The sequence below is a fragment of the Cetorhinus maximus genome, chromosome 5 (assembly GCF_964194155.1).
Source record: "Cetorhinus maximus chromosome 5, sCetMax3.hap1.1, whole genome shotgun sequence".
In the NCBI taxonomy this organism is placed as follows: domain Eukaryota; kingdom Metazoa; phylum Chordata; class Chondrichthyes; order Lamniformes; family Cetorhinidae; genus Cetorhinus; species Cetorhinus maximus.
In genome coordinates, this window is record NC_135883.1 from 170,301,400 (window position 1) to 170,326,591 (window position 25,192).

General features: G+C 44.2%; 1 protein-coding gene across 1 annotated transcript in view; it reads right to left on the minus strand.

Annotated features, from left to right (window-relative positions):
* Positions 1 to 25,192, minus strand: part of LOC144681152 (dynein axonemal heavy chain 8-like) — a 1,929,890-nt gene that overhangs the window by 1,148,111 nt on the left and 756,587 nt on the right. Inside the window, exon 27 of the mRNA XM_078542879.1 lies at positions 13,514 to 13,618. Within this exon, the coding sequence (XP_078399005.1) occupies positions 13,514 to 13,618 (105 nt within the window). The remainder of the gene's footprint in view (positions 1 to 13,513; positions 13,619 to 25,192) is intronic.

The following is a 25,192-nucleotide window of genomic DNA, read 5'->3' on the forward strand; positions in this document are numbered from 1 at the left end:
ATTTTTCCCTCACAGAGCAATGTAGAAAAGTCAGAAGGATCAAACTATTAAGGGGCCATGGCTACAGAACAGGTGCGACTTTCTCCCGACAAGCTCTCACATTGCAACTGGGAGGTTCAGGGATAACACAGTTCAATGCTTGCAGTCATTAAATTAGAGCAACGCTGGGTTGTAGTCTACTCCAAAGGGGGCAGCCTGACAATGTACTGGCTGAGGTTGATAGCACCTGGCTGTACTCATCCAGATCCAACCCTCTTTGTGAATATGCTGTCATGCCTGGAGCAGTGGTAGGGGAGCTCAGCTACCTGCAATCTTTTAGGATGTGCTTCAACTGCATGTGAGGACTTGGGGATGGAATGTCGATAATGAAGGCAGTCTGATGGCTTCACAATGACTCCCTAGCTTAGCGATGGAAGTTGAGCATTGCAGGGTAAGGTGCAATCGTGTCTCTCATCTATTTTTCCTCAGAGACAGGGAGGAGTGCAGAACACAAGCAGCAGGCAACGCTGCCTTCTTCATGGCTTTGATGCAACTGTGGAGGAGAAGAAAGGCCATCGACATTTGGCAGGTCTAAAGGAAGACCTTGCTTTGAGGAACATGGGCCAGCAGGGCCCCATAAAGACCCAGAATCTGAGGAGGAGAGACCAATTCCATGGAGGTATTTGGCATGACCCTAGGTGTACCAAAGATGCTTCTCATACTTGGAGATATGGTTACTCACATCTGCCACATTCTTTGGGGGAACTGATGCCACAGGGACTGTGAGGCCACCCATTGTCAGTGGCTCTAAAGGTGACCATCGCAATCAATGTTTTTGGAAGTGGCTCGTTCCAGCACTCCACTGGGGACCTCTGTATAATTTTGTAATCCTCCATGCATAAATGCATAAGAGAAGTCACTGTGCCCTTTTCAGTATGGCACACAATTATTCCTGGATGAAACCAACCAGGCTGCCAGAGCAGTGGAGTCTGCAGTGATCTCCAGCTTTCCACAGGAGCAAGCTGCCATCAACTGCACACATGTGGCATTAAGAGCTCCCTGGCAGCATCCACTAAGATTTATTAATAGAAAAGACTTCCTCTCTCTCAATGTGCAGCTGATCTGTGATTACCAAAAGCAGATTATGCAGGTTTGTGCGGGGTATCTTGGGAGCTCACAGGTGCCACAATCTTCAAGGGCCCACAGCACAATCAGGGTTGGCTCACTGGCGATAAAGGCTGCCTGCAAAACTTGTGGCTAATGACACCCATTCAGCGGCCACAGAGTGTTTCAGAGGAGAGGTACAATGTGACTCATTCTGCAACATGCTCCTTGGTTGACACATTGAAGATGTATTTCAGATGTCTAGGCTGATCAAGCAGAAGTCTCCAGTACTGTCCCCAGAGGGTGACCCACATCATCGTAGTTTTCTGTACTCTATACAACCTGGGGCTCCAAAGGAGGGATGAGTGGCCACATGGAGAGATGGCGGAGCTGCACGTCTCCTCCGGTAAGGAGGATGCCAAAGGGATGATACTGAAGAGGGCAAAGATGATGATGCCCCACAGGAAGAGGCCGTTACACAGGCCAGATGCGCTAGACGTGAGACTCTTATAGTGGCAAGGTTCCAGGGCAATGAAGAGGTCTAGCACACACAAGCCCATTTCATTTGTCCCTTCAATGCAGGGTAGACATTAACACCATATTTGTTATCCTCAATGAAGGACATCAATCTCAGAATGATTAGTCACAATCTTGCATAATGATGGCCTCATCCCTGGAAGGCGAGGCAGCCCATGGAGCATGTGGCCGTGCTGTGGGATAAGAACTCCACCAGCACTCAATCTGAAGCAAGTAGACATAGTGTGCTCCAACATTTCACTTCTTCTTGAGGAAGAGAGTTCCAAAGATTCATGACACTCTGAGAGAAAAAAATTATCATCTGTCTTAAATGGGTGACCCCGTATTTTTAAACAGTGGCCCCACCTAGTTACAGGGTCTCTCATAAGAGGGAATATCCTTTCCACATCCATCCTGTCAAGACCCCTCAGAATCTTATATGTTTCAATCAAGTTGCCTCTTACTCTTCTAAACTCCAGCGGATACAACCCTAGAGTGTCCAACCTCTCCTCGTAAGACATCTTTCAAGACACAGGAACAGCAGTGCAAACATCATTGCACTCATGGTAGTATTCCTGGAGTGTTGCAAGGCATCTCAAGGAGGACAATCATCAATAATTAGTTATCGCTTGACCGTCTGTGGACTTATTTAAATCCAGATTGTGGCACCTGTCCAAAGGCCATCTCTCTTGCATGAATAATGTTCTGGCCTCATCCTGATACAGAATCTCCAGGATGACATCACTCTTCAGGGTGCTGCGATTTGTCACTCTCAATCAGCCCAAGCCTGGAAGCTTTGAAGCCTCTTAACACTGTCCCCATCAAAGGTTATTGCAGAAAATAAAACCTCAAGATGTAGGGGTGACATATTGACATGGATAAAAGATTGGCTAGCCAGCAGGAAAAGTAGAGTAGGCATAAATGGGTCATTTTCTGGGTCGTCAAGATATAATGCACGGCATGCCACAAGTTCAGTGCTGGGGCCTCAACTTTTTACAATTTATATCATGACTTGGATGAAGGGACCAAAGATATGGTTTCTAAATTTGCTGATGACACAAAGGTAGGTAGGAAAATAAGTTGTGAAGAGGACATAAGGAGGCTACACAGGAATACAGAAAGGTTAAGTGAGCATTGATTAGAGCAAAGATCTGGCAAATGGAGTATAATGTGGAAAAATGTGAAATTGTCCATTTTGGCAGGAAGAATAAAAAAGAAGCATATTATCTAAAAGGTGAGAGATTGCAGAATTCTGAGATGCAGAGGGATTTGCGTGCCCTAGTACATGTATTGAAAATGGTTAGAATGCAGGTACAGCAAGTAATTCAGAAAGCTAATAGAATGTCATGGATTATTGTGAGGGGAATTGAGCACAAAAGTAGGGAAGTTCTACTTTAATTATACAGGGCATTGGTGAAACCAGATCTGCAGTACTGTGTACAGTATTGCTCTCCTTATCTAAGGAAGAATGTAAATTCGTTGGAAGAAGTTCAGGGAAGCTTTACTAGACTAAAGCCTGGAATGGGATGGTTGTCTTATGAGGAAAGGTTGGACCAGATAGGCCTGTATTAATTGAAGTTTGGAAGAACAAGAGGCAACTTGATTGAAAATAAGATCCTAAGGAGTCTTGACAGGGTAGATGTGGAAAGGATGTTCCCTCTTATGGGAGAAACTGGAACTAGGGGGAGGTCACTGTTTAAAAATACAGGGTCAACCATTTAAGACAGAGATGAGGAGAATTTTTTTCTCTCAGAGGGTTGTGATTCTTTGGAACTCTCTGCCTCAAGAGGCAGTGGAAGCATTTCAAACATGGACAAAAGAGCTGAACTCCCAAGGTGAGGTGATGTGTGACTGTGCTTGACATCAAGGTCACATTTGACCAAGTGTGGCATCAAGGGGCCCTAGCAAAACTGGAGTCAATAGGAATCAGGGGGGAAACACTCTATTGATTGGAGTTATGCCTAGCACAAAGGAAGATAGTTGTGGTTATTGGAGGTCAATCATCTCAGTTCCAGGATGTTACCGCATGAGTTCCTCAGGGCAGTGTCTTCGGCCCAATCATCTTCAGCTGCTTCATCAATGACCTTCCTTCCATCATTAGGTCAGAAGTGGGGATGTTTGCTGATGATTGCATGATGTTCAGCACCATTCATGACTCCTCAGATACTGAAGCAGTCCATGTCCAAATGCAGCAAGACTGGACAATTTACTTTCCCACCTACCTTTCTGTCATCAGCAAATTTAGCAACCATATCTTTGGTCCCTTCAGCCAAGTCAAGAATATAAATTGTAAAAGGTTGAGGCCCCAGCACTGGTCTTATGTGAGGCCATGCATCATATCTTGTCGACCCAGAAAATGACCCATTTATGCCTACTCTACTTTCCCTTCTGGCTAGCCAATCTTCTATCCATGTCAATATGTCACCCCTACACCATGAGCTTTTATTTTCTGCAATACCTTTGATGAGGACAGTGTTAAGAGGCTTCAAAGCAATTTAGACAGGTTGAGTGAGTGGGAAATACACAGCAGATGCAGTATAAATTGTGTGAAGTTATCCAAAGCTCTTTGCTGCAGAGAACAATGTCAATCCCCCTCACTATACTATCTCCTACTACCACTACACTTTTGCTCCCCACACTTGAATGGCTTCCTGTACCACGGTGCCATGGCCAGTCAGCTCATCCACCCTGCAGCCCCCACTCTCATCCAAACAAGCTGAAAGAACCTCAAACCTGTCAGACAATTGCAAAGGCTGAGGCTCCTGCACTCCTGCCCTCTGGGTCCCCTTACCTGTCTTACTCTCAGTCACACCTTCCTATCCCTGACCACTAAGCAAACCAGAATACTCTATCCTAAGGGGTGTGACTGCCTCCTCATATCAAGTGTCCAAGTAAAATTCCCCCTCACTGATGCATCACAGTGTCTGCAGCTTGGCCTCCAATGAGGTTCAATGACTCTGAACTGAAGCTCCTAGAGCCGTAAGCATTTACTGCAGGTGGGTTTGCCCTGGATCACACTGGTAACCTGGAGCTGCCACATACTGCAGCCATGACATATCACCTGTCCTACCTTCCTTAATATGTTTTAATTAACTACATAATTATTTTATTTAATTAATTATTTTCATTTTTTATATATTCTATTACACCCAGTTCATATACTATTTTAAACCTTAGGAATAAAAAAGGCCTTAACCACTTACCAAGTACTCACCAGATACTCAGCATACAATTATCTTCTTCCCCTGTGGTAGAGTAAGAACCAATTCCTACAGGGTAAAAAAGTTAAAAAAGCAAAGCGGCACTAACTCCCCCACTCACCCAACTCCTAGCACTCTTGTTCAAAGTCGCACTCCCTCTATGGCACGTGTATCTTTCCTTCAGTGAGGAGACCAAAATTGTACACAATACTCCAGGTGTGGTCTCACCTAGGCTCTATACTATTACAGTACAACATCTTTACTCCTATACTCAAATCCTCTTATAATAAAGGCCACCACACCATTTGCCTTCTTAATTGCTTGCTGTACCTACATGTTAGCTTTTAGTGACTCATGAACATGGACACCCAAGTTCCTTTGAAGTTCAACACTTGCCAGCCTCTCACCATGTAAGAAATAATCTATATTTCTGTTTTCCTACCAAAATGGATAACCTCACATTTCTCCACATTGTATTCCATCTGCCAAATTTTTGCCCACTCACTTAGCCTCTCCAATTCCCCTTGAAGCATTTTTGCATCCTCATCACAACTCACACTTCTACCTAGTTTTGTGTCATCTGCAAACTTGCAAATATTACAGTTAATCCCAACATCCAAGTCATTGATATAGATTGGGGCCCAAGTGCTTCTGGTACCCCGCTCGTCACAGCCTGCCAGCCTGAAAATGGCCTATTTATTCCTACTCTCTGTTTTCTGTCTGTCAGCCAGTTCTCATGGAAACATAGAAAATAGAAGCAGATGTGGGTCATTTGGCCCTTGGAGGCTGATTCGCCATTCAGTATGATCATGGCTGATCCTCTACCTCAACGCCATATTCCCGCTCTTTCCCCATACCCCTTGACGCCTTTAGAGTCTAGAAATCTATCTATTTCCTTCTTAAAAATATTCAGTGACTTGGCCTCCACAGCCCTCTGTGGTAGAGAATTCCACAGGTTTATCACCCTCTGAGTGAAGAAGTTTCTCCTCACCTCAGCCCTAAATGGCATATCCCATATGCTGAGATTGTGACCCTTCGTTCTAGACTCCCCAGCCAGAGGAAATATAATCACCACATCCAGTCTGTCCAGCCCTGTCAGAATTTTAAACGTTTCAGTGAGATCCCCTCTCATTCTTCTAAACTCCAGTGAATACAGGCCTAGTCAGTCCAATCTCTCTTCATACAACAATCCGGCCATCCCAGGAATAGGTCTGATGAACCTTCGCTGCACTCCCTCTTTGGAATGTATAGCGTTTTGTTGCCGGAGGTCACCGGTAATGGTTATTGGCTATGTTAGTACAAAGAGAAGAGTCAATTCTCTCTTAACTCTAAATTTGCTTTATTCACGCTGTTAGATCATCTACATATAGCTTATATGTCTGGTTAAATATAGACATGCAGTTTACGGCAGGTTATACAGTTTTATACCCAAAACTAGGATCTAAATGCACACCCACTAGGTTTCTCTGACACTCCCTGAGTGGTCACAGAATATAAAAGCTAATACACGAAAAGGAGAGCTGACGTTGGCCATGCGTTCCGTTCTCTCTCTCTTGCGTCTCTACGTTGTTGGTGTAGGTTCTTCTGCTTCTATGATGGTTGGTCTCCGGAGTCTCGCTGCTCCACGCCCGAAATCCTTTCAGTCTTATACTGAATCTCATCTCTTCAAGCTGTGCTGTCTCTTTCCCGATGGTTTAGGCCTGCTTGCCTGATCTGTGGCACATTCCCATTGGCTCTGTTCAAAGACTTGCAGGATCACCTTCCTTTTCTAAATAAGGACTCATCACATTTCCTTTGTCTTCAAGACACTCAGCTACTTTAAAACCGGTTCTAGTCAGCTGAGACCAGTGACTGGAATCAGGTTTCAAAAGTTGCTCAGGCAAGCAACTGGACTTAGGTTACTTCAGATCAAAGGTTGCTTTTGCCTGTGTCAGCTATTCAGCTGCAGCCCCTGGCCAACAGTTTCTTAGGTAAGGAGACCAAAACTTCACACAATATTCCAGGTGCCGTCTCATGTAGGCCCTGTATAACTGCATTAAGACATCCTTGCTCCTGTACTCAAGTCCTCTTGAAAAGAAGGCCAACATACCATTTGTCTTCTTAACTGCTTGCTGCACTTGCATGCTTGCTTTCAGTTCTCAATCCATGCCAGTATATTGGTCCCAATCCCATGTGTTCTAATTTTGTTTACTAACCTCTTACTCAGGACCATATCAAAAGCTTTCTAAATAGCCTACATCCACTGGTTCTCTCTTATCTATTCTGCTAGTTACATCCTAAAAAAAAACTCCAACAGGTTTTCCAAACATGATTTCTCTTTCATAAATCCATGTTGACTCTACCCAACCATACCATTATTTCCTTAGTGTCCTGTTATCACATCCTTCATTACAGATTCTAGCATTTTCATGACGACTGATGTTAGGCTATGTTAGGAACTAGAGTTAGTTTTAAATAAGTTGTATCTGCATTGGTGGGTGTTGGGAACTAGCTATACCTTTAAGTTTAATTTATATGTTGTATGTGTGTGTTAAGAAAAGGGAAATCTGGGATTTGGTCACTTAGAATGTTGCCTGCAAGTCTGTGAGTTTGTTTGTATACCTGCATTTTAATGAGGTTTTATGACCCTTGAAGTGGAGATCTATGTTTCAAGGGGAGATTAGTGGTTTAGGGAAGTTAAAACAAAGCAGGAAAAATTTGTGCCGTTGCCTAGCAACAGGGGCACACAGAGACAGAGAAACAGAAAGTATTTTGAGTTCAGTTGTTAGGGGCATTCCACAGAAACTGCCAGAGCAGATAGAAGAGGAGCTGCAGAGACCACGTCCCAAAGAAAAAAAGAAGTCCCAGGAGCCAGGGAGTTGGTCCCAGGAAGACAGTGAAGTCAAGGGAAAAGAACAGGAATCTAAACCCGTCTAGTTCAGTGGAATTGAAAGTAAGGAATAGAGGAAAAGCCTCCAAATTAAAAAGAGACAGCTGCAGGGAGCAAGAATCCAGGAGATCCGAGGATACAGCCAAAAGTTGATGACTCTTTACTATGGACCTGTGAAGCAGTGATGTTCTAGTGGCAACAGTGAGTTTTGGAAAGAGTGTATGGAAGGCGAAGCTTGAATGCATGTGGTGATCCAGGGAGAGGAACATCAGAAGGAGACATCAAAACACTGGATACGTGTGGAAGTCGTCCAAGAGAAAGCGTTGTTTGGGAAAAGATTCCAAGGCAAGTTCTTCAAGAGTGGAGATTGGAAACCCTTGTGTGAAAGACAGAGAGAAGAACCATCCCAGATTTGGGATAAGTGTGGTTGCTGGCGAGTAAAACAACGTTTTACCCACTGGCCACAATGGCAGCTTTTCATAGCGTATCATCCCAAACCCACTGCAATAATTCTGAATTCCTGGGAAACATGCCGTGCTCTCATTCACCTGCCATGCCAGCACCACCTGCTGTACCTGCATGCTCACCTTCAGCGACTCGTGTACAAGGACACCCAGGTCTCGTTGCACATTCCCCTCTCTCAATTTATAGCCATTCAGATAATAATCTGCCTTCCTGTTTTTGCTGCCAAAATGGATAATCTCACATTTATCCACATTATACAGCATCTGCCATGCATTTGCCCACTCACTCAGCTTGTCCAAATCACACTGAAGCATCTCTGCATCCTCCTCACAGCTCACCCTCCCACTCAACTTTGTGTCATCTGCAAATTTGGAGATATTACATTTAATTCCCTCATCTAAATCATTAATATATATTGTGAATAATTGGGGTCCCAGCACCGATCCCTGTGGTATTCCACTAGTCACTGCCTGCCATTCGGAAAACGACCCATTTGTTCCTACTCTTTGTTTCCTGTCTGCCAACCAGTTTTCTATCCATCTCAATACACTACCCCCAATCCCATGCTCTTTAATTTAACACGCCAATCTCTTCTGTGGAACTTTGTTGAAAGCCTTCTGAAAGTCCAAATAAACCACATCCACTGGCTCCCCGTCATCAACTCTACTAGTTACATCCTCGAAAAATTCCAGTAGATTTGTCAAGCATGATTTCCCTTTCATAAATCCATGCCGACTCTGTCTGATTCTGCCACTGTTTTCCACGTGTTCAGCTATTAAATCTTTTCCAATGGACTCTAGAATTTTCCCCACTACCGACGTCAGGCTGACTGGTCTATAATTCCCTGTTTTCTCTCTGCCTCCCTTTTTAAATAGTGGGGTTACATTAGCTACCCTCCAATCTGTAGGAACTGTTCCAGAGTCTATAAAATCTTGGAAGGTGACCACCAATGCATCCACTATTTCTTGGGCCACTTCCTTAAGTACTCTGGGATGTAGATTATCAGGCCCTGGGGATTTATCGGCCTTCAGTCCCATCAGTTTCCGCAACACCATTTCCCTACTAATACTGATTTCTTTCAGTTCCTCCCTCTCACTAAAACCTGTGTTCCCCAACATTTCTGGTATGTTATTAGTGTTCTCCTTTGCGAAGACAGAACCAAAGAATGTATTTAGTTGGTCAGCCATTTCTTTGTTCCCCATTATAAATTCCCCTGTTTCTGACTGTAAGGGATCTACATTTGTCTTCACTAATCTTTTTCTCTTCACATACCTATAAAATCTTTTACAGTCAGTTTTTATATTCCCTGCAAGCTTACTCTCGTACTCTATTTTCCCCTTCTTAATCATTCCCTTGGTCCTCCTTTGCTCCTTTGCTGAATTCTAAACTGCTCCCAATCCTCAAGTCTGTTGTTTTTTCTGGCCAATTTGTATGCCTCTTCCTTGCATCTAATACTATCTCTAATTTCACTTGTAAGCCATGGTTTGGCCACCTTTCCTGTTTTACTTTTGCGCCAGACAGGAATAAACAATTGTTGCAGTTCACCCATGCGTTCTTTGAATATTTGCCATTGCCTATCCACCGTCATCCCTTTAAGTAACATTTCCCAATTCATCATAGCCAACTCATGCCTCATACCATCGTGGTTTCCTTTATAAAGATTCAGGACCCTAGTCTCAGAATCAACTACGTCACTCTCCATCTTGATGACGAATTCTCTCATATTATGGTTGCTCATCGCCAAGTGGCCTCGCACAACTAGATTGCCAATTATTCCTTTCTCATTACATAATGCCCAGTCGAGGGTGGCCTATTCTCTCGTTGGTTCCTCAATGTATTGGTCCAGAAAACCAGCCCGTGTACACTCCAGGAATTCCTCCTCTACGGTATTGTTACTAATTTGATTTGCCCAAAATATATGCATATTAAATCACCCATAATTACAGATGTTCCTTTATTACATGCGTCTCTAATTTCCTATTTAATGCCAGTCCCAACACCACCACTACAGTTTGGGGGTCTATATACAACCCCCACAATCTTTTTTTGCCCCTTAGTGTTTCTCAGCTCTACTCATACAGATTCCACATCGTCGGAGCTAATATCTTTCCTCACTATTGCGTTAATTTCCTCTTTAACCAGCAATGCAACTCCACCGCATTTTCCTTTTTGTCTGTCCTTCCTAAATACTGAATATCCCTGGATGTTCAGTTCCCATCCCTGGTCACCCTGCAGCCATGTCTCCATAATTCTGACAATATCATACCTGTTTACATCTATTTGCGCAGTTAATTCATCCACTTTATTGTGGATGCTCCTCGCGTTAAGGCACAAAGCCTTAAGGCTTGTCTTTTTAACATTACTTGTCCCATTCCAACTATTTTTCACTGAGGCCCTGTTTGATTCTTGCCCTTGATTTCTCTGCCTATCACTTTTCTTATTCCGCTTTCAGTCTTTTGTTCTTGTCTTTGATTCCCCTTCTTCTGATTCCTTGTTCAGGTTCCCATCCCCCTTCCATTTTAGTTTAAACCATCTCCAACCACTCTAGCAAATGTTCCCCCTCGGACATCAGTTCAGGTCCTGCCCAGGTGTAACCTGTCCAGTTTGTACTGGTCCCACCTCCCCCAGAACCGGTCCCAATGCCACAGGAATCTGAAACCCTCCCCTTCACACCATCTCTGCCGCCAAGTATTCATCCGATATATCCTGCTATTTCTACTCTGTCTAGCACATGGCACTGGTAGTAATCCTGAGATCGCTACCTTTGAGGTCGTACTTTTTAACTTACTTCCTAACTCCTTATATTCTGCTTTAGGACCTCATCCCTTTTTTTTTTACCTATGTCATTTGTACCAATGTGTACCACAACCACTGGCTGTTCACCCTCCCCCTTCAGAATGTCCTCTAGCTGCTCTCTTACCTGGTTTGGCCCGCACGTGACTCCAGAGCCACAGCAATGTGGTTAACCCTTAAGGGCATGTAGGGATGGACAAAAGTGCTGGCCTAGCCAGCAATGCCAACATCCCATGAACGAATGAAAAAGAAGTGTCAAGCTTCTGGAGTGTTGTTGGAGCTGCACTCATCCAGTCAAGTGGAGAGTATTCCGTCACACTCTTGACTTGTGCCTTGAAAATGATGGACAGGCTTTTGGGGAGACAGGAGGTGAATTACTCGCCTCAGGATTCCTAACCTCTGACCTGCTCTTGTAGCCACAGTATTTAGATGGCTAGTCCAGTTCAGTTTCTGATCAATGGTAACCCCTAGAATGTTGATAATGGGGGATTCAGCAATGGTAATGTCATTGAATGTCAAGGGGTGATGGTTAGATTCTCTCCTGTTGGAGATGGTCATTGACACTTGTGTGGTGCAACTGTTACTTGCCACTTGTCAGCCCAAGCCTGGATATTGTCCAGGTGTTGCTGCATTTGGACATGGACTACTTCAGCCTCTGAGGAGTCGTGAGTGGTGCTGAACCTTGTGCAGTCATCAGCGAATATCCCAGATGGAAGGAAGGTCATTGATGAAGCAACTGAAGGTGTTTGGGCCAAGGACACTATGCTGAGGAATTCCCACAGTGATCTCCTGGAAGTGAGATGATTGACCTCCAACAACCACAACCAGCTTCCTTTGCGCTAGATATGACTCCAACTAGCGGAGAGTTTTCCTCCTGATTCCCATTGACTGCAGTTTTACTAGGGATCCTTGATGCCACATTCAGTCAAATGCTGTCTTAATGTCAAGCACAGTCACTCTCACCTCACTGTGGAGTTCAGCTCATTTGTCCATGTTTGAACCAATGTTATAATGAGGTCAGGGGCTGAGTGACCCTGAAAGAACCCAAACTGAGCATCAGTGAGCAGGTTATTGCTGAGAAAGTGCCGCTTGATAGCACTATTGATGACTCCTTCCATCACTTTACTGATGAACGAGAGTAGACCGATGGGGCAGTAGTTGGCTGGGTTGGATTTGTCCTGCTTTTTGTGTACAGGACATACCTGGGCAATTTTCCACATAACTGGATCGATGCCAGTGTTGTAGCCGTACTGGAACAGCTTGGCTTGTGGTGCAGCAAGTTCTTGAGCACAAGTCTTCAGTGTTATTGCCAAAATATTATCAGGGCCCTTAGCCTTTGCAGTCTCCAGTGCCTTCAGCTGTTTCTTGATATCAAGTGGGGTGAATCGAATTGGCTGGAGACTGGCATCTGTGATGCTGGGGACCTCAGGAGGAGGCTGAGATGGATTCCACTCGGCACTTCTGAAGATTATTGCAAATGATTCAGCCTTATCTTTTACACTGATGTGCTGGGCTCCTCCATCATTGAGGATGGGGATAATTGTGGAGCTTCCAGGCTAAGTGACAGAAAGCAGAATGGTCGTGAATGGCTGTTTATTAGACTGGAGCAAGGTATATAGTGGTGTTCCCCTGTGGTCAGTCTCAGGACAATTGCTTTTCTTAATCTATATTAATGACCTAAGAGATCTGATAGCACAGTGGGACCATCCTTGCCTCTAAGCCAGAAGCTTCTACTCCAGGACTTGATGGTCAAGGAAGGTGTATTCATACCACAGCCAAACAGGATGAGTATCAACTTGTAATCCTCCCAATATACAACAATGACAGGCAGTAAAGTGGGAGAGATTCCTGATTAGACATGTAATTTAAATAAATTGGAGCCTCTACCATCACTATTCAGGCTGCAACATGCACGTAAAAATGTATGATGCCACAGCAACACATACTCTTTGGGCGACCTGTTGGCTCATTTGGCTGGATAGCCAGATTGATGCAAACAGCATGGTGTTCAGCCCTGTTCTGGCTGGAGTGGTTTAAGGACTTTCTTCCTTGCCCTACCTATGGAGATGGCAGCACTGTGGGTCAGAGAACTCGAGAAGTTTAATGACCTAGACTTGGCTGTGCAGGGCACAATTTGAAAATTTGAAGATGACACAAAATATGTAAGTATTGTGAACTTTGAGGAGGATTATGATAGATTTCAAGAGGGCATAGACAGGTGGAATGAGCGGACACATGGCGGATGAAATTTAACGCAGAGAAGTGTGAAGTGATTCAATTTGGTAGAAAAAAAGAGATTTTGGTAGGAAGAAAGAAGAAAGATTCTGAAAGGCCTGGAAGGTTAATTGTTTCTTTCTCCACAGATTCTTCCAGATCTGCTGAATAATTCCAGCATTTTCTGCTTTTAATTTGGATTTCTATTGATGTTTCCAATAAGCTTCTATTAACTTTTCAATCCAGATGATAAAATTAATGTGCAATACCAGATTAGTGTTGGTTCAGAATATTATTCAACAGTAAATATTCCCACAGATTTAGCATTATTTCTGACTTGTGCGTTATTTGAAGATAAAGATACAATACTCACAGCTTTAACTTGTAATTTGTTGAAAAAGTACCGAAGTGTATCAACTTCTTCTGTTTCTTCCTTTGAAATCTCCACCTCATACTTATTAAGTATGCTGTATGCTTCCTACATAGAAACCAATAATAAAGCAACAACAGATAAAATCCAGTAAGGGTAAGGCTTGTACATGTGATGACCTCTATCAATACAAATTAAACACAAAATCTAACAGCATGATTTATTAAATTTGAGTGGTCCATCAGCTACATTCGATAGCTGGTTTATGGAAAGTATTAGAGTAAATAGTCAAAAATTTTCTATCGTACTAGTTAGTTGCATGATGCAAAAGTAATGAATTTGTTGACTAATCACGACAATCAATCTCTACCAATTAGTTTAACAATTGTGACTGGAGGGTTAATATTCCTTTTTTTTACTAATATCAGCTGTATTGCTTGCACTGAGTTGCAGAGTGAATACTGATCAAAATATTTCCTTCACTGGGGTACTCCAGAATAAAATGGCACAATTTTAAATTAGAGCGAGACCATATAAAGAATGAAATTAAGAAGGCTCCTGTCCCTATATCTGTTGTGGTTTTATAATGATATAAACATGTTGTGGGTTCATTTGTTAATTCTAAGCAACATCAACAGCAGTGCTGTGTCTGCTGTGTTCTGCTCCAGGCCGAAGTGAAACTGAGCCTGGATCACATCACACACTTAAAATGATGGCACGCTGCTATCCCTTAAAGGCATATTACAACAACATCTCCCACTGAAAATTGGCAAGAGTGGCTTTTAGGATAGTGGGAACTCCAAGCGTAACTCCAGGACACCAGGAATCCAAGAGATTGTTCATTGTAAGATGGAGAGTATTGACAACATATGCCGCAACGATGGAGAAAGAAGTTCTAAGGAATCTCTGCAGGAACTGGGGAACACGCCTCTTCCTGGCCCACAAGGTATCCTCAGAAGAGCAAAATTTATGTGCATACCTAATCCTTCTGTGGCCACTTTGCTGACTCCTGCTATGTTCTGACATCACATTTGGCTTTTTGAAATTTTTAGTTTATGTGGGGTTGTGGCACCAAATAAATTATAGGAATATATTTTTCAACACCATATGACCAACTAAGCCTGATTTGAAGTGAGGTAAGATGGTGAAAATGGAGGGGAAGATGTTGAAGAAACATGTCTTCTCTGCCAACTTAAATGCCGAGTCTGATCATTTCTGTTGGGACAGAGTTTAAATATTTATCACATTACCCAAACCGTTTTAGTATCTTCTTTTGTGAGTTCATCTTGCTCAACACTAGTGGCCTGATTTCTATCTCAAACCTGGTTTATATTTTGGCAATCTTTTGTCTATGACATCTTTTGGCAATCTCCACCTATCACTGGCCCTCTATCCAGCTCTACCTGTCAAACCTCCCCCACCCCCCCTTAAACCAGCTTATATTTCACCTCTTTTCTATTTTTCCTTAGTTCTGATGAAGAGTCATTCGGACTCGAAACGTTAACTGTGTTCCTCTCCGCAGATGCTGTCAGACCTGCTGAGTTTTTCCAGGTATTTTTGTTTTTGTTCTAGATTTCCAGCATCCGCGGTAAGTATTTTGCTTTTATATTTTCTGCATTTATTTTGCGTTCAGATTTCCAGAATTTGTAGTTTTATTCTGATTTTATTACTGATGTGCCTATAGATTGTTACTACTACAAAATTCCAATCCATCAGCTCGAAAGAGACAGTGGGACTAAAATAGTACAGAATGCAACTGCCATAAAATTCAGTTTCATAGCAACTATTTAATTTGGCATTATGAATGCTGTTTTGTCTCCAAAATGACATCAGCAGTGTGCACGCATACTTCTGATGCCAGCAGTGCTGGACATCATTTCAGTGAGGTTTTTTTATTCATTTACGGGATGTGGGCTTCACTGGCTAGGCTAGCATTTATTGTCCATCTGTTATTGACCTTGCGAAGGTGGTGGTGAGCTGCCTTCTTGAACCGCGGCAGTCCCTGTGGTATAGGTACATCCAAAGTGCTGTTAGGGAGGGTGTTGCAGGATTTTGACCTAGCGACAGTGAAGGAATAGCAATATGTTTCAAAGTCAGGGTGGTGAGTGGCTTCGGGCAACTTCCAGGCGGTGGTGCTCCCATATGTCTGCTGCCTCTGTCCTTCTAGATGGTAGTGGTCGTGGGCTTGGAAGGTGCTATCTAAGGAGGCTTGGTGAGTTCATAAAGTGCACTTGTAGATGGGACGCACTGCTGCCACTGTTTGTCGGAGGTGGAAGGTGTCAATGTTTGTGGAAAAGAGCTGCCAATCAAGCAGGCAGCTTTGTCCTGGATGGTGTCAAGCTTCTTGAGTGTTGTTGGAGTTGCACTCATCCACGTAAGTGGAGGATATTCCATCACACTCGTTGCTGGTGCCTTGTAGATGGTAGAGAGGTTCTGGGGAGTCAGAGGGTGAGTTACTCGCCACAGAATTCCGAGCCTCTGAACTGCTCTTGTAGCCACGGTATTTAAATGGCTAGACCAGTTCAGTTTCTGATCAGTGGTAACCCCCCCAGGATGTTGATAGTGGGGGATTCAGCAATGGTAATGCCATTGAATGTCCAGGGGTGATGCTTAGATTCTCTTGTGTTGGAGATGGTCATTGCCTGGCACTTGTGTGGCACAAATGCCTCTTGTGTCATGAAGCTATTAATGTATATAATATTTTGGAAAATATTTTTCTTTTACAGTAGAGGTTTAGTCTGCAGGTGTGTCTTAATTGGATTAAAGCCAGCTAGTCTGGGTGCTTTGATGGGTACTAGTTTTGATATGTAAGGGAGATGGCATGCATTTGCATTTTTGAATACAGCATTCAAGAAGCGGGGGGGGTGAAAACTCAAGCCTTTCTTGCAGCTACCAAGCAATATGTTTATATTACTAATAAAATTGGTATTATGAAAGGGATTTTATTGCTAAAAGGTGAAGTTCAAAGAGGCTGGTGAGACAAGAGAATTTGAATTCAATCAGTGGTGGCAGATTTAACTTCAGTAGTTTTTGGGTATGCAGAGCAGAGGCAATGTGAGATCAAAACGCAGCTGCAAGCCTCCAACTCTCTCCACATGAACCAGAGTCAAAGAACCTCATTTTGATTTCATAAGGTGAAAATGCTTTGCCTGGTGTCTGGTTAAGTCTATGCGATGCTGTTGCCTTAATGGAGATTAGTTTGGGAATTTGTTAAAAGTTATGATAGTAGTAGTTGGTAGCCATGTTTACATATATTTTTAACCTGTATAAATTAATAAAATATTTCATTTAGTTTAATGTAAAACGTGAAGAACTGATGGTCTGATTCCTGAATTTAGAGTTGCATCTCAAACATAACACTTAAACACTTTAGACAGTTGTTTAAAGTTTCCCTCTGGGATTTTTAAAATAACTCCACTTTACCAACTGCATTGGTCATAATAATAAGTGGGGTCCATGGAGATGCTAAATCTATTCCATTGTGGAAGGTAAATTTAAAGAGCAGACGGAAGAATGGCAAAGGGATAGTTGGGGTGGTGGAAAAGTTAACCATTGCAGGGGTTCAATTTATTCTGGGTAATGAAATAGATGGGTCACAAATGTGGGTGATAACTGTGGTAGTTCAGCAGCCTGTAGAAGTGTTTTCAACAGAAGTGCTACAGAAGGAACATCCTGGATTGTTTCCTGATTGTGTTATATTGAGATCAAAGATCCATCGGGAAAAGCAAAATAAACAAGATAAGCAGGCACTTCAAAGGCAAGAAAAAGGTGCCAAAATCCAATTAGCTGGTACTGTATATGATAATATTGTTCAGGAGGAAGGAATGCAGGACAGTTCAGTTGAAGTGTTTAACTCAAAGAGGTTAGTGGAGTTACAGAAGAATGATTTGCAATTAAAATAGTTATATCAGAAAGCTTATTCAGGAACCAAAGCAAAATGTATTCCAGTATGTTATTATCTTTGAGGGAATATATTAATGATAAATTGGCGGTCAGATTACGTCTCAACAAATGAAAGCTGGAGGGAGGTGCATCAGATTATTATCCCATTAGGTTATAGAAATGAGATTCTGAGGATTGCTCAGGAAATTCCAATGGGGGACATTTAGGAATTAGGAAAACACAGGAAAATATATAGGGGTGTTTTTTTGGCCAGGATTGCATAGGGATGTAGTCAAATTCTGTAGAACCTGTCACATATGTCAAGTAACAGGAAAATCACAAGCAGTGATTAAGCCTTTGCCTTTAATCCCAATATCAGCATTTGAAGAACCTTTTACCAGGGTCATGATTGTTTGCGTAGGACCCCTCCCTAAAACTAAAAGTGGAAATCAGTATTTATTAACAATAATGGATGTGTCTACTAGGTTTCCTGAAGCGATATCGTTAAGAAATATTACAACTAAGAAGATTGTGGAGGAGTTAATTCAATTTTTACAAGATATGGTTTACCTAAAGAACAATCAGATCAGGGGTCAAGTTTCATTTCACAGCTGTTAAAGAAAGTAATGAACAGTTTGGGGATAAAACAGTTTAAGTCAACAGCTTATCATCCGGAGTCACAAGGAGCTTTGGAAAGATGGCATCAAACTTTAAAAACTATGATAAGAGCATGGTGTCAGAATTATGCACAGGATTGGGATACAGGAATTCCATTTTTGTTATTTGCTATTAGGGATGGTCATAATGCATTGACTGCTTTTAGCTCTTTTGTACTAGTTTATGGTCATGAGGTAAGGGTCCACTGAAATTGATTTGAGAAATTGGTGGGTCAAAATTCAGAAACTACTCTCTTGGATTCCATATCAAATTTCAGGGAAAGATTTAACAGAGCATGTGAGCTGTCTCAGGAGCATTTAGAGATCTCACAGCAAGTGATGAAAGTGAAAGCAGATAAGAAGGCTAAAATTTAGTTTTGTTTCTGGAGAGAAAGTATTAGTTTTGTTACCAGTACTAGGGGATTCATTAAATGCAATGTTTAATGGGCCTTACAGGATTGAAAAGGAATTGAGTGAAGCAAATTATTTAATAAATACTCCAGATAGAAGAAAGAAGCAGAGGGTGTGTCATGTAAATATGCTTAAAAAGTACTTTGACAGGGAAGAGGAACACAAAGAGGTGTTAGTGATGGTGGATGATGAGAAAGAGGTAGAAGTGCAGGACTTTGAAACTGACTTTCCTCTAAGCAAATTGGATAAAGAGGGGGTGCTTGAAAATTTAAATGAAATATTGAGTTACCTTCCAAGCAAGTGTCAAGTCACACAAACCTATAAGTTGGGAAAGACACATTTAGTTTTACATGCTATAAGTGTAGAAATATCATCTTCAGTGAGACAACAACTTTATAGATTAAATCTGGCAAAGCTATCACAAGTACAAAAATAAATTGATTTCATGCTTCAAAATGATATCATTGAGTCTAGTTGCAGTAACTGGAGTTCACCTATTGTACTGGTACCGAAACTGGATGGAACACAAAGACCGTGCGTGGACTACTGTATTTACTCGACTACAAGTGAATGCGGTGACAAAAGTGGATTCATATCGCATACCACGGTTGGAGGACTGCATTGAGAAAGTGGGACAATCGAAATTTATCACAAGGATTTACTTGCTAAAAGGATATCGGCAGGTACCGTTGTCAGAGAGAGCAAAGGAGATATCAGCTTTTGTAATGCCAAATGGACTATATCAGTTCAAAATCATGCCATTTGGAATGAAGAATGCACCTGCGACATTTCAAAGACTGAAAAACAAAGTAATTGCGGGTTTAAGCAATTGTGCGGTTTATACTGATGATCTAAATTGTTTTCAGTCAGACATGGGAGGAGCATTTACAGCATCAGGAAGAATTATTTACTCGACTACAAGAAGTTAATTTAGTGATGAACTTGAAGTTCACTAAAAGCGAATTTGCAAAAGCTCAAGTTATGTATCCAGGCCATACCATTGGACATGGTAAGGTGGCTCTGAGAGATGCGAAAGTCAAGGCTATCATGGATTTCCCAGTGCCTACAACAAAACAAGAAGTTTTGAGATTTCTGGGCATGAGTGGGTTTTACCTGAAATTTGCTCCACCGACTGAACTATTAAAAAAGAACAAGAAGTTTCAATGGACACTGGAGTGTCAGGAGACATTCGATAGTTTTAACTACGACACCAGTATTGGCAGTACCCAATTATGCCAAGCAATTCAAGTTGGCCGTTGACACAAGCGATAGAGGCATTGGGGCTGCACTGTTACAAGAAGATGGCACTGGAATCGAAATAAGAGTATTTTTCACAGAACAGAGAACATTTTCAAAGATCGAGAAAAAGACTTTGGCTAGAATTTTCCAGCTGACGTGCGTAGCCCGCACGTGTAATATGACGCGAGTGTGCCGACGTCAGAGTGCGCCATCGCAATATTTCAGTGGGCGGGCGCGATCATAAGACCATAGGACATAGGAGCAGAAATTAGGCCATTCAGCCCATCGGGTCTGCTCCGCCATTCAATCATGGCTGATAAGTTTCTCAACCCCATTCTCCCGCCTTCTCCCGTAACCTTTGATCCCCTTACCAATCAAGAACCTATCTATCTCGGTCTTAAATACACTCAATGACCTGGCCTCCACAGCCTTCTGTGGCAACGAATTCCACAGATTCACCACTCTCTGGCTAAAGATGTTTCTCCTCATCTCTGTTCTAAAACGTCTTCCCTTTACTCTGAGGCTGTGCCCTCGGGTCCTAGTCTCTCCTAATGGAAACATCTTCCCCACATCCACTCTATCCAGGCCTTTCAGTATTCTATAAGTTTCAATCACATCCCCCCTCATCCTTCTAAACTCCATCGAGTATAGACCCAGTGTCCTCAAACGTTCCTTATATGTTAAGCCTTTCATTCCTGGGATCATTCTCGTGAATCTCCTCTGGACCCTCTCCAGGGCCAGAACATCCTTCATAAGATACGGGGCCCAAAATTGCTCACAATATTCTAAATGTGGTCTGACCAGAGCCTTATAAAGCCTCAGCAGCACATCCCTGCTTTTATATTCTAGTCCTCTCGAAATAAATGCCAACATTGCATTTGCCTTACTAACTACCGAATCAACCCCTGCAAGTTAACCTGAAGAGAATCCTGGACTAGGACTCCCAAGTCCCTTTGCACCCCAGATTTCTGAATTCTCTCCCCATTTAGAAAATAGTCTATGCCTCTATTCTTCCTACCAAAGTGCATGACCTCACACTTCCCCACGTTGTATTCCATCTGCCACTTCTTTGCCCATTCTCCTAACCTGTCCAAATCTTTCTGCAGCCTCCCCACCTCCTCAATACTACCTGTCCCTCCGCCTATCTTTGTATCATCTGCAAACTTAGCCAGGATGCCCTCAGTTCCTTCATCTAGATCATTAATATAAAGTGAACAGTTGTGCTCCCAACACTGACCCCTGCGGAACTCCACTAGTCACCGGCCGCCATCCTGAGAAGGACCCCCTTATCCCCACTCTCTGCCTCCTGCCAGACAGCCAATCCTCTATCCATGCTAGTACCTTGCCTCTAACACCATGGGCTCTTATCTTACTGAGCAGCCTCCTGTGTGGCACCTTGTCAAAGGCCTTCTGGAAGTCCAAGTAGATAACATCCATTGGCTCTCCTTTGTCTAACCTGCTCGTTACCTCCTCAAAGAATTCTAACAGATTTGTCAGGTATGACCTCCCCTTGATGAAACCATGCTGTCTTTGCCCTATTTTACCATGCACTTCCAAGTATTCTGAAATCTCATCCTTAAAAATGGACTCGAAAATCTTACCAACGACCGAGGCCAGGCTAATCGGCCTGTAATTTCCCATCTTTTGCCTCACTCCTTTCTTAAATAGGGGGGTTACATTAGCGATTTTCCAGTCCTCTGGGACTCTCCCTGACTCCAGTGATTCCTGAAAGATCACCACTAATGCCTCCACTGTATCTTCAGCTATCTCCTTCAGAACTCTGGGGTGTAATCCATCTGGTCCAGGTGATTTATGCGCCTTCAGACCTTTCAGTTTTCCTAGCACCTTCCCCTTGGTAATGGCCACTATAGTCACCTTTGCCTCCCAACTCTCTTGAACTTTGGGGATGTTACTCGTGTCTTCCACCATGAAGACTGACACAAAGTACCTATTCAGTTCCTCCGCCATTTCTTTGTTCCCCACTACTACTTCTCCAGCGTCATTTTCCAGTGGCTCAATGTCCACTTTTGCCTCTCTCTTACCCTTTATATATCTAAAAAATTGCTTGCAATCTTCTTTTATATTACTGGCTAGTTTACCCTCATATTTAATCTTCTCCCTCCTTATTTCTTTTTTAGTTGTCCTCTGTTGGTCTTTGCAGGCTTCTCAATCCCCTGGCTTCCCACTGCTCTTCGCCGCATTGTATGCTTTCTCTTTAGCTTTTATGCTGTCCCTGACGTCCTTTGTCAGCCATGGTTGCCTCGTCCTCCCTTCAGTATGCTTCTTCTTCCTAGGGATGAATTTTTGCCGTGTCTCCCAAATTATGATCAGTTCGCCTGCCATCAATTGAAGGGCTCATTAAGGCCCTTAACTTGCCAATTGTCCAGGATTTTGAGGGGCCCATGCAAACTTCGGGTCGGAGCACGTGCCAAACAGGCAGGCGGGCAGGAGATTATTTAAGAAAACTTTTGCAATGTCGGGACATGTGGACTCAGAGGGGTTGTTGATGTTTTTCACGAAGTTATAATTGATGAAAGTGTTTAAAACATACCTGTGTGATTGTTAGTAGTTCTATCAATGTCCAAGAGGTTTTTGTGTAAAGTGAAAGCATTCTGCAGACAGCAATCTTTCTCGGCCTTGCAGCTTTCCGGAGGCCTCCATTTAGCCCGGGGGTATGGGTTCTGACATCTCCAGTACAGGCAGCTCCCCTGAGGAGGAAGGGAGGGATAGAATCAGGAGGAGGTCAGGAGTGGACAATCAGCCTCCAAGGGAGGCACCTTTTGGTGTCCAGGTGCAGGCACAAGGGGCGTAGGGCCAAGAGGTTGTCCAAGGTGCAAGGGGCCGCAGACGACGCCACTATCCTGCTGACAGGGTATACAGGTGAAGCAGCTGCCTCCATATGACTGAGGTGCAGTGCCGAAGGAGGCTCCGACTCTCAAGGGAGACAGTCAACTATATCTGTCAGATGATTGGCCCTGAGATCTCCCCTAACTATGTGGGAGGACACCCCATGCCACGGCTCTGAAGCTCACAGTTGCCCTCCACTTCTATGCCTCTGGCTCCTTCCAGGGCTCGGTGGGTGATCTTTGCGGTTTCTCCAAATCAGCTGTCCACACCTGTGTCAAGCAGGTTACAGACGCTCTGTTCAGGCGGGTATCCACCTTTATCCACTTCCGCTGCGACCAGGCAAGTCAGGCACAGCGAACCAGAGGCTTTGTAGCCATTGCTGGATTTCCCCGCATCCAGGGTGCTATAGATTGTACACATGTGGCCACCAAGGCGCCAGCATGTGAGCTCGGTGCCTTTGTCAACAGGAAGGGCTTCCACTCCATGAACGTGCAGATAGTGTTCAATCACAGGATACAGATTTTACAAGTCTGTGCAAGGTTTCCAGGCAGCTTCCATGACGCCTACATCCTCAGACACTCTCAGGTGCTGGGGCTCTTCAGTGCTCCGGCTCGGCTGGGTGGTTGGCTGCTGGGTGACAAGGGCTATCCCCTGCGAAGGTGGCTCATGATGCCACTACGCCGTCCAAGAACAGAAGCTGAGCATCGGTACAATAGGAGCCAGGGCACCACAAGGGCTGTGGTGGAGAGAGCCATCAGTCTTCTCAAAATGCGCTTCCGTTGCCTGGACTGCTCAGGGGGCGCACTCCAGTAACCCCCAGATCATATCTTTCTGATCGTGGTAGTCTGCTGCGCCCTGCACAATCTTGCACTGGAAAGGGGGGATGCAATTGATGATGAAGACCTTGACGCCCTGGATGAGGCTGCAAATGATGAATCCAGCAGTGTCTCAGAGGATGAGGAAGTACAGGGCGATGATGAGGGCCACAAAGACGACCCGCATTTACACCAAGGAGTCAGGGACATCCGGGACAATTTAATCCAAAGAACCTTCAGCTAACTCCACACACATGGATCAGCAGGAGCAGCATTGCCTGGAACTTCCACACGTGGCCACAATTAAAGCGCACATGATTATTTGACAATGTTACAAAAAGTGATCCCTATGCTAAGGCCAACACAAAATCACCGGTGGCATACCCGGGGAGTGCCTAAGGTGCCTTATGTTTTCGTTTCTGGGTGCTACGTCTAGGTGCCGCCCCATCGCTTGGAGTGGCTTGAGAGACAGCCTGCTGACTCTGCTGTCCTATTGGCCTGGATGACCTTGGCGGGCGTCCTCTGGCCCATGGAGCCTGTGATGGCCCCGCCTGGAAGGGAGTTGCCAGCTCCTAAACTGGCACCTCCCCAGTTGTCGCAGCCTCAACGGAAGCGACGTTGACTGGCAGAGGTGCGGAGGAGCTGCTGCCCTCATCCAGAGCACTATGAGAGGAGCTTGCAGTGACGGCAGGCAGCTGCTACACCGACGTGAGGTCCAAATCTACCTCCCTGCTCACCGCAGATGCATGGATGCCGAGTGCCGGTGCTTGGTGTCCACAACATCTCCCACAATGGGAAACACCACCTGTGGCCAGAATCGCTGTGAGGGCTTGCCGGTCAGAGCGTAACTCAATCGTATTTTGATCCATTTGGTGGAAGCCTCTCTCTATGAGAGTCGCCAATCTCTCATTGAAGGAATCCTGATGTTCTGCTCTGAGGGCGGATTCTTCGCGTGCACTCTGCCTAGACTCCTCGGTCGCAGAGAGCAACTGAACCATTCCCTCATGCAACCCTGCCAGATGCAAATGCACTTACCGACGCTTTTACTGCAGCTGCTGCAATGGGGACAACTCCAGGGGCACGTCATCAGTGCCGGACTCAGCATGTGCCTCATCTCCTGCAGCCCTCCGGCTGTTGGAGCCATCGGCACTCTCTGCCCCTACCATCTCCTCTAGCAATCGTGATGTGCCCTCTCCACTGTGACCCGGGACACTAGCTGATGGTAAAGTCCCCACCGAGGTGTGTGTGTCTGCGCTGGTGCCTGGCTGGCTGAAATGATGTGCAGCAAGTTGCACATGTTGCCCCTCAGGTGTGGAGGGGGGGCTGCGTTGAGGACGTGCGGGTCGCTCTGGTGGTGATGCTGAAATTAACAACAAGGACAGTGCATCAGTTAGCGTGCATTCACTTCAACCTTTCATCCCTTTCCCCCCCACCCTCATAAGTAGCTCATCCTTAAAGACCCTTAAAAGAACATTGGTGAGGTCCAAATGAGTCAAGTTGGGCCCCAACGCACATGCAAACAGGCTGGTTAGATGGCCTCATGAATGGCACATGGCTTGTAAAGAACCAGAGGAGTGGGGAGAGTGCAGAGGTATCTGATGTGGATGCATTGTTGCCTGGATAATTGCGCGGCTGAGGAAACATTTCAAACAGTTGTGTCATTTTCCGCCGAACTCAGAAGTTTGAGAGGTCATATTATTGCCCTTCATTCTGTAAGGAGGGGCATAGACTGGGTGGCCAGAAGGCAACATTTCCCCTTGGCGCAGGGATGAGTAACGTGGTGGCATTCATCTAAGTTGAGTGCCATGAGGTTCACAGCTGATGAGCTGAGG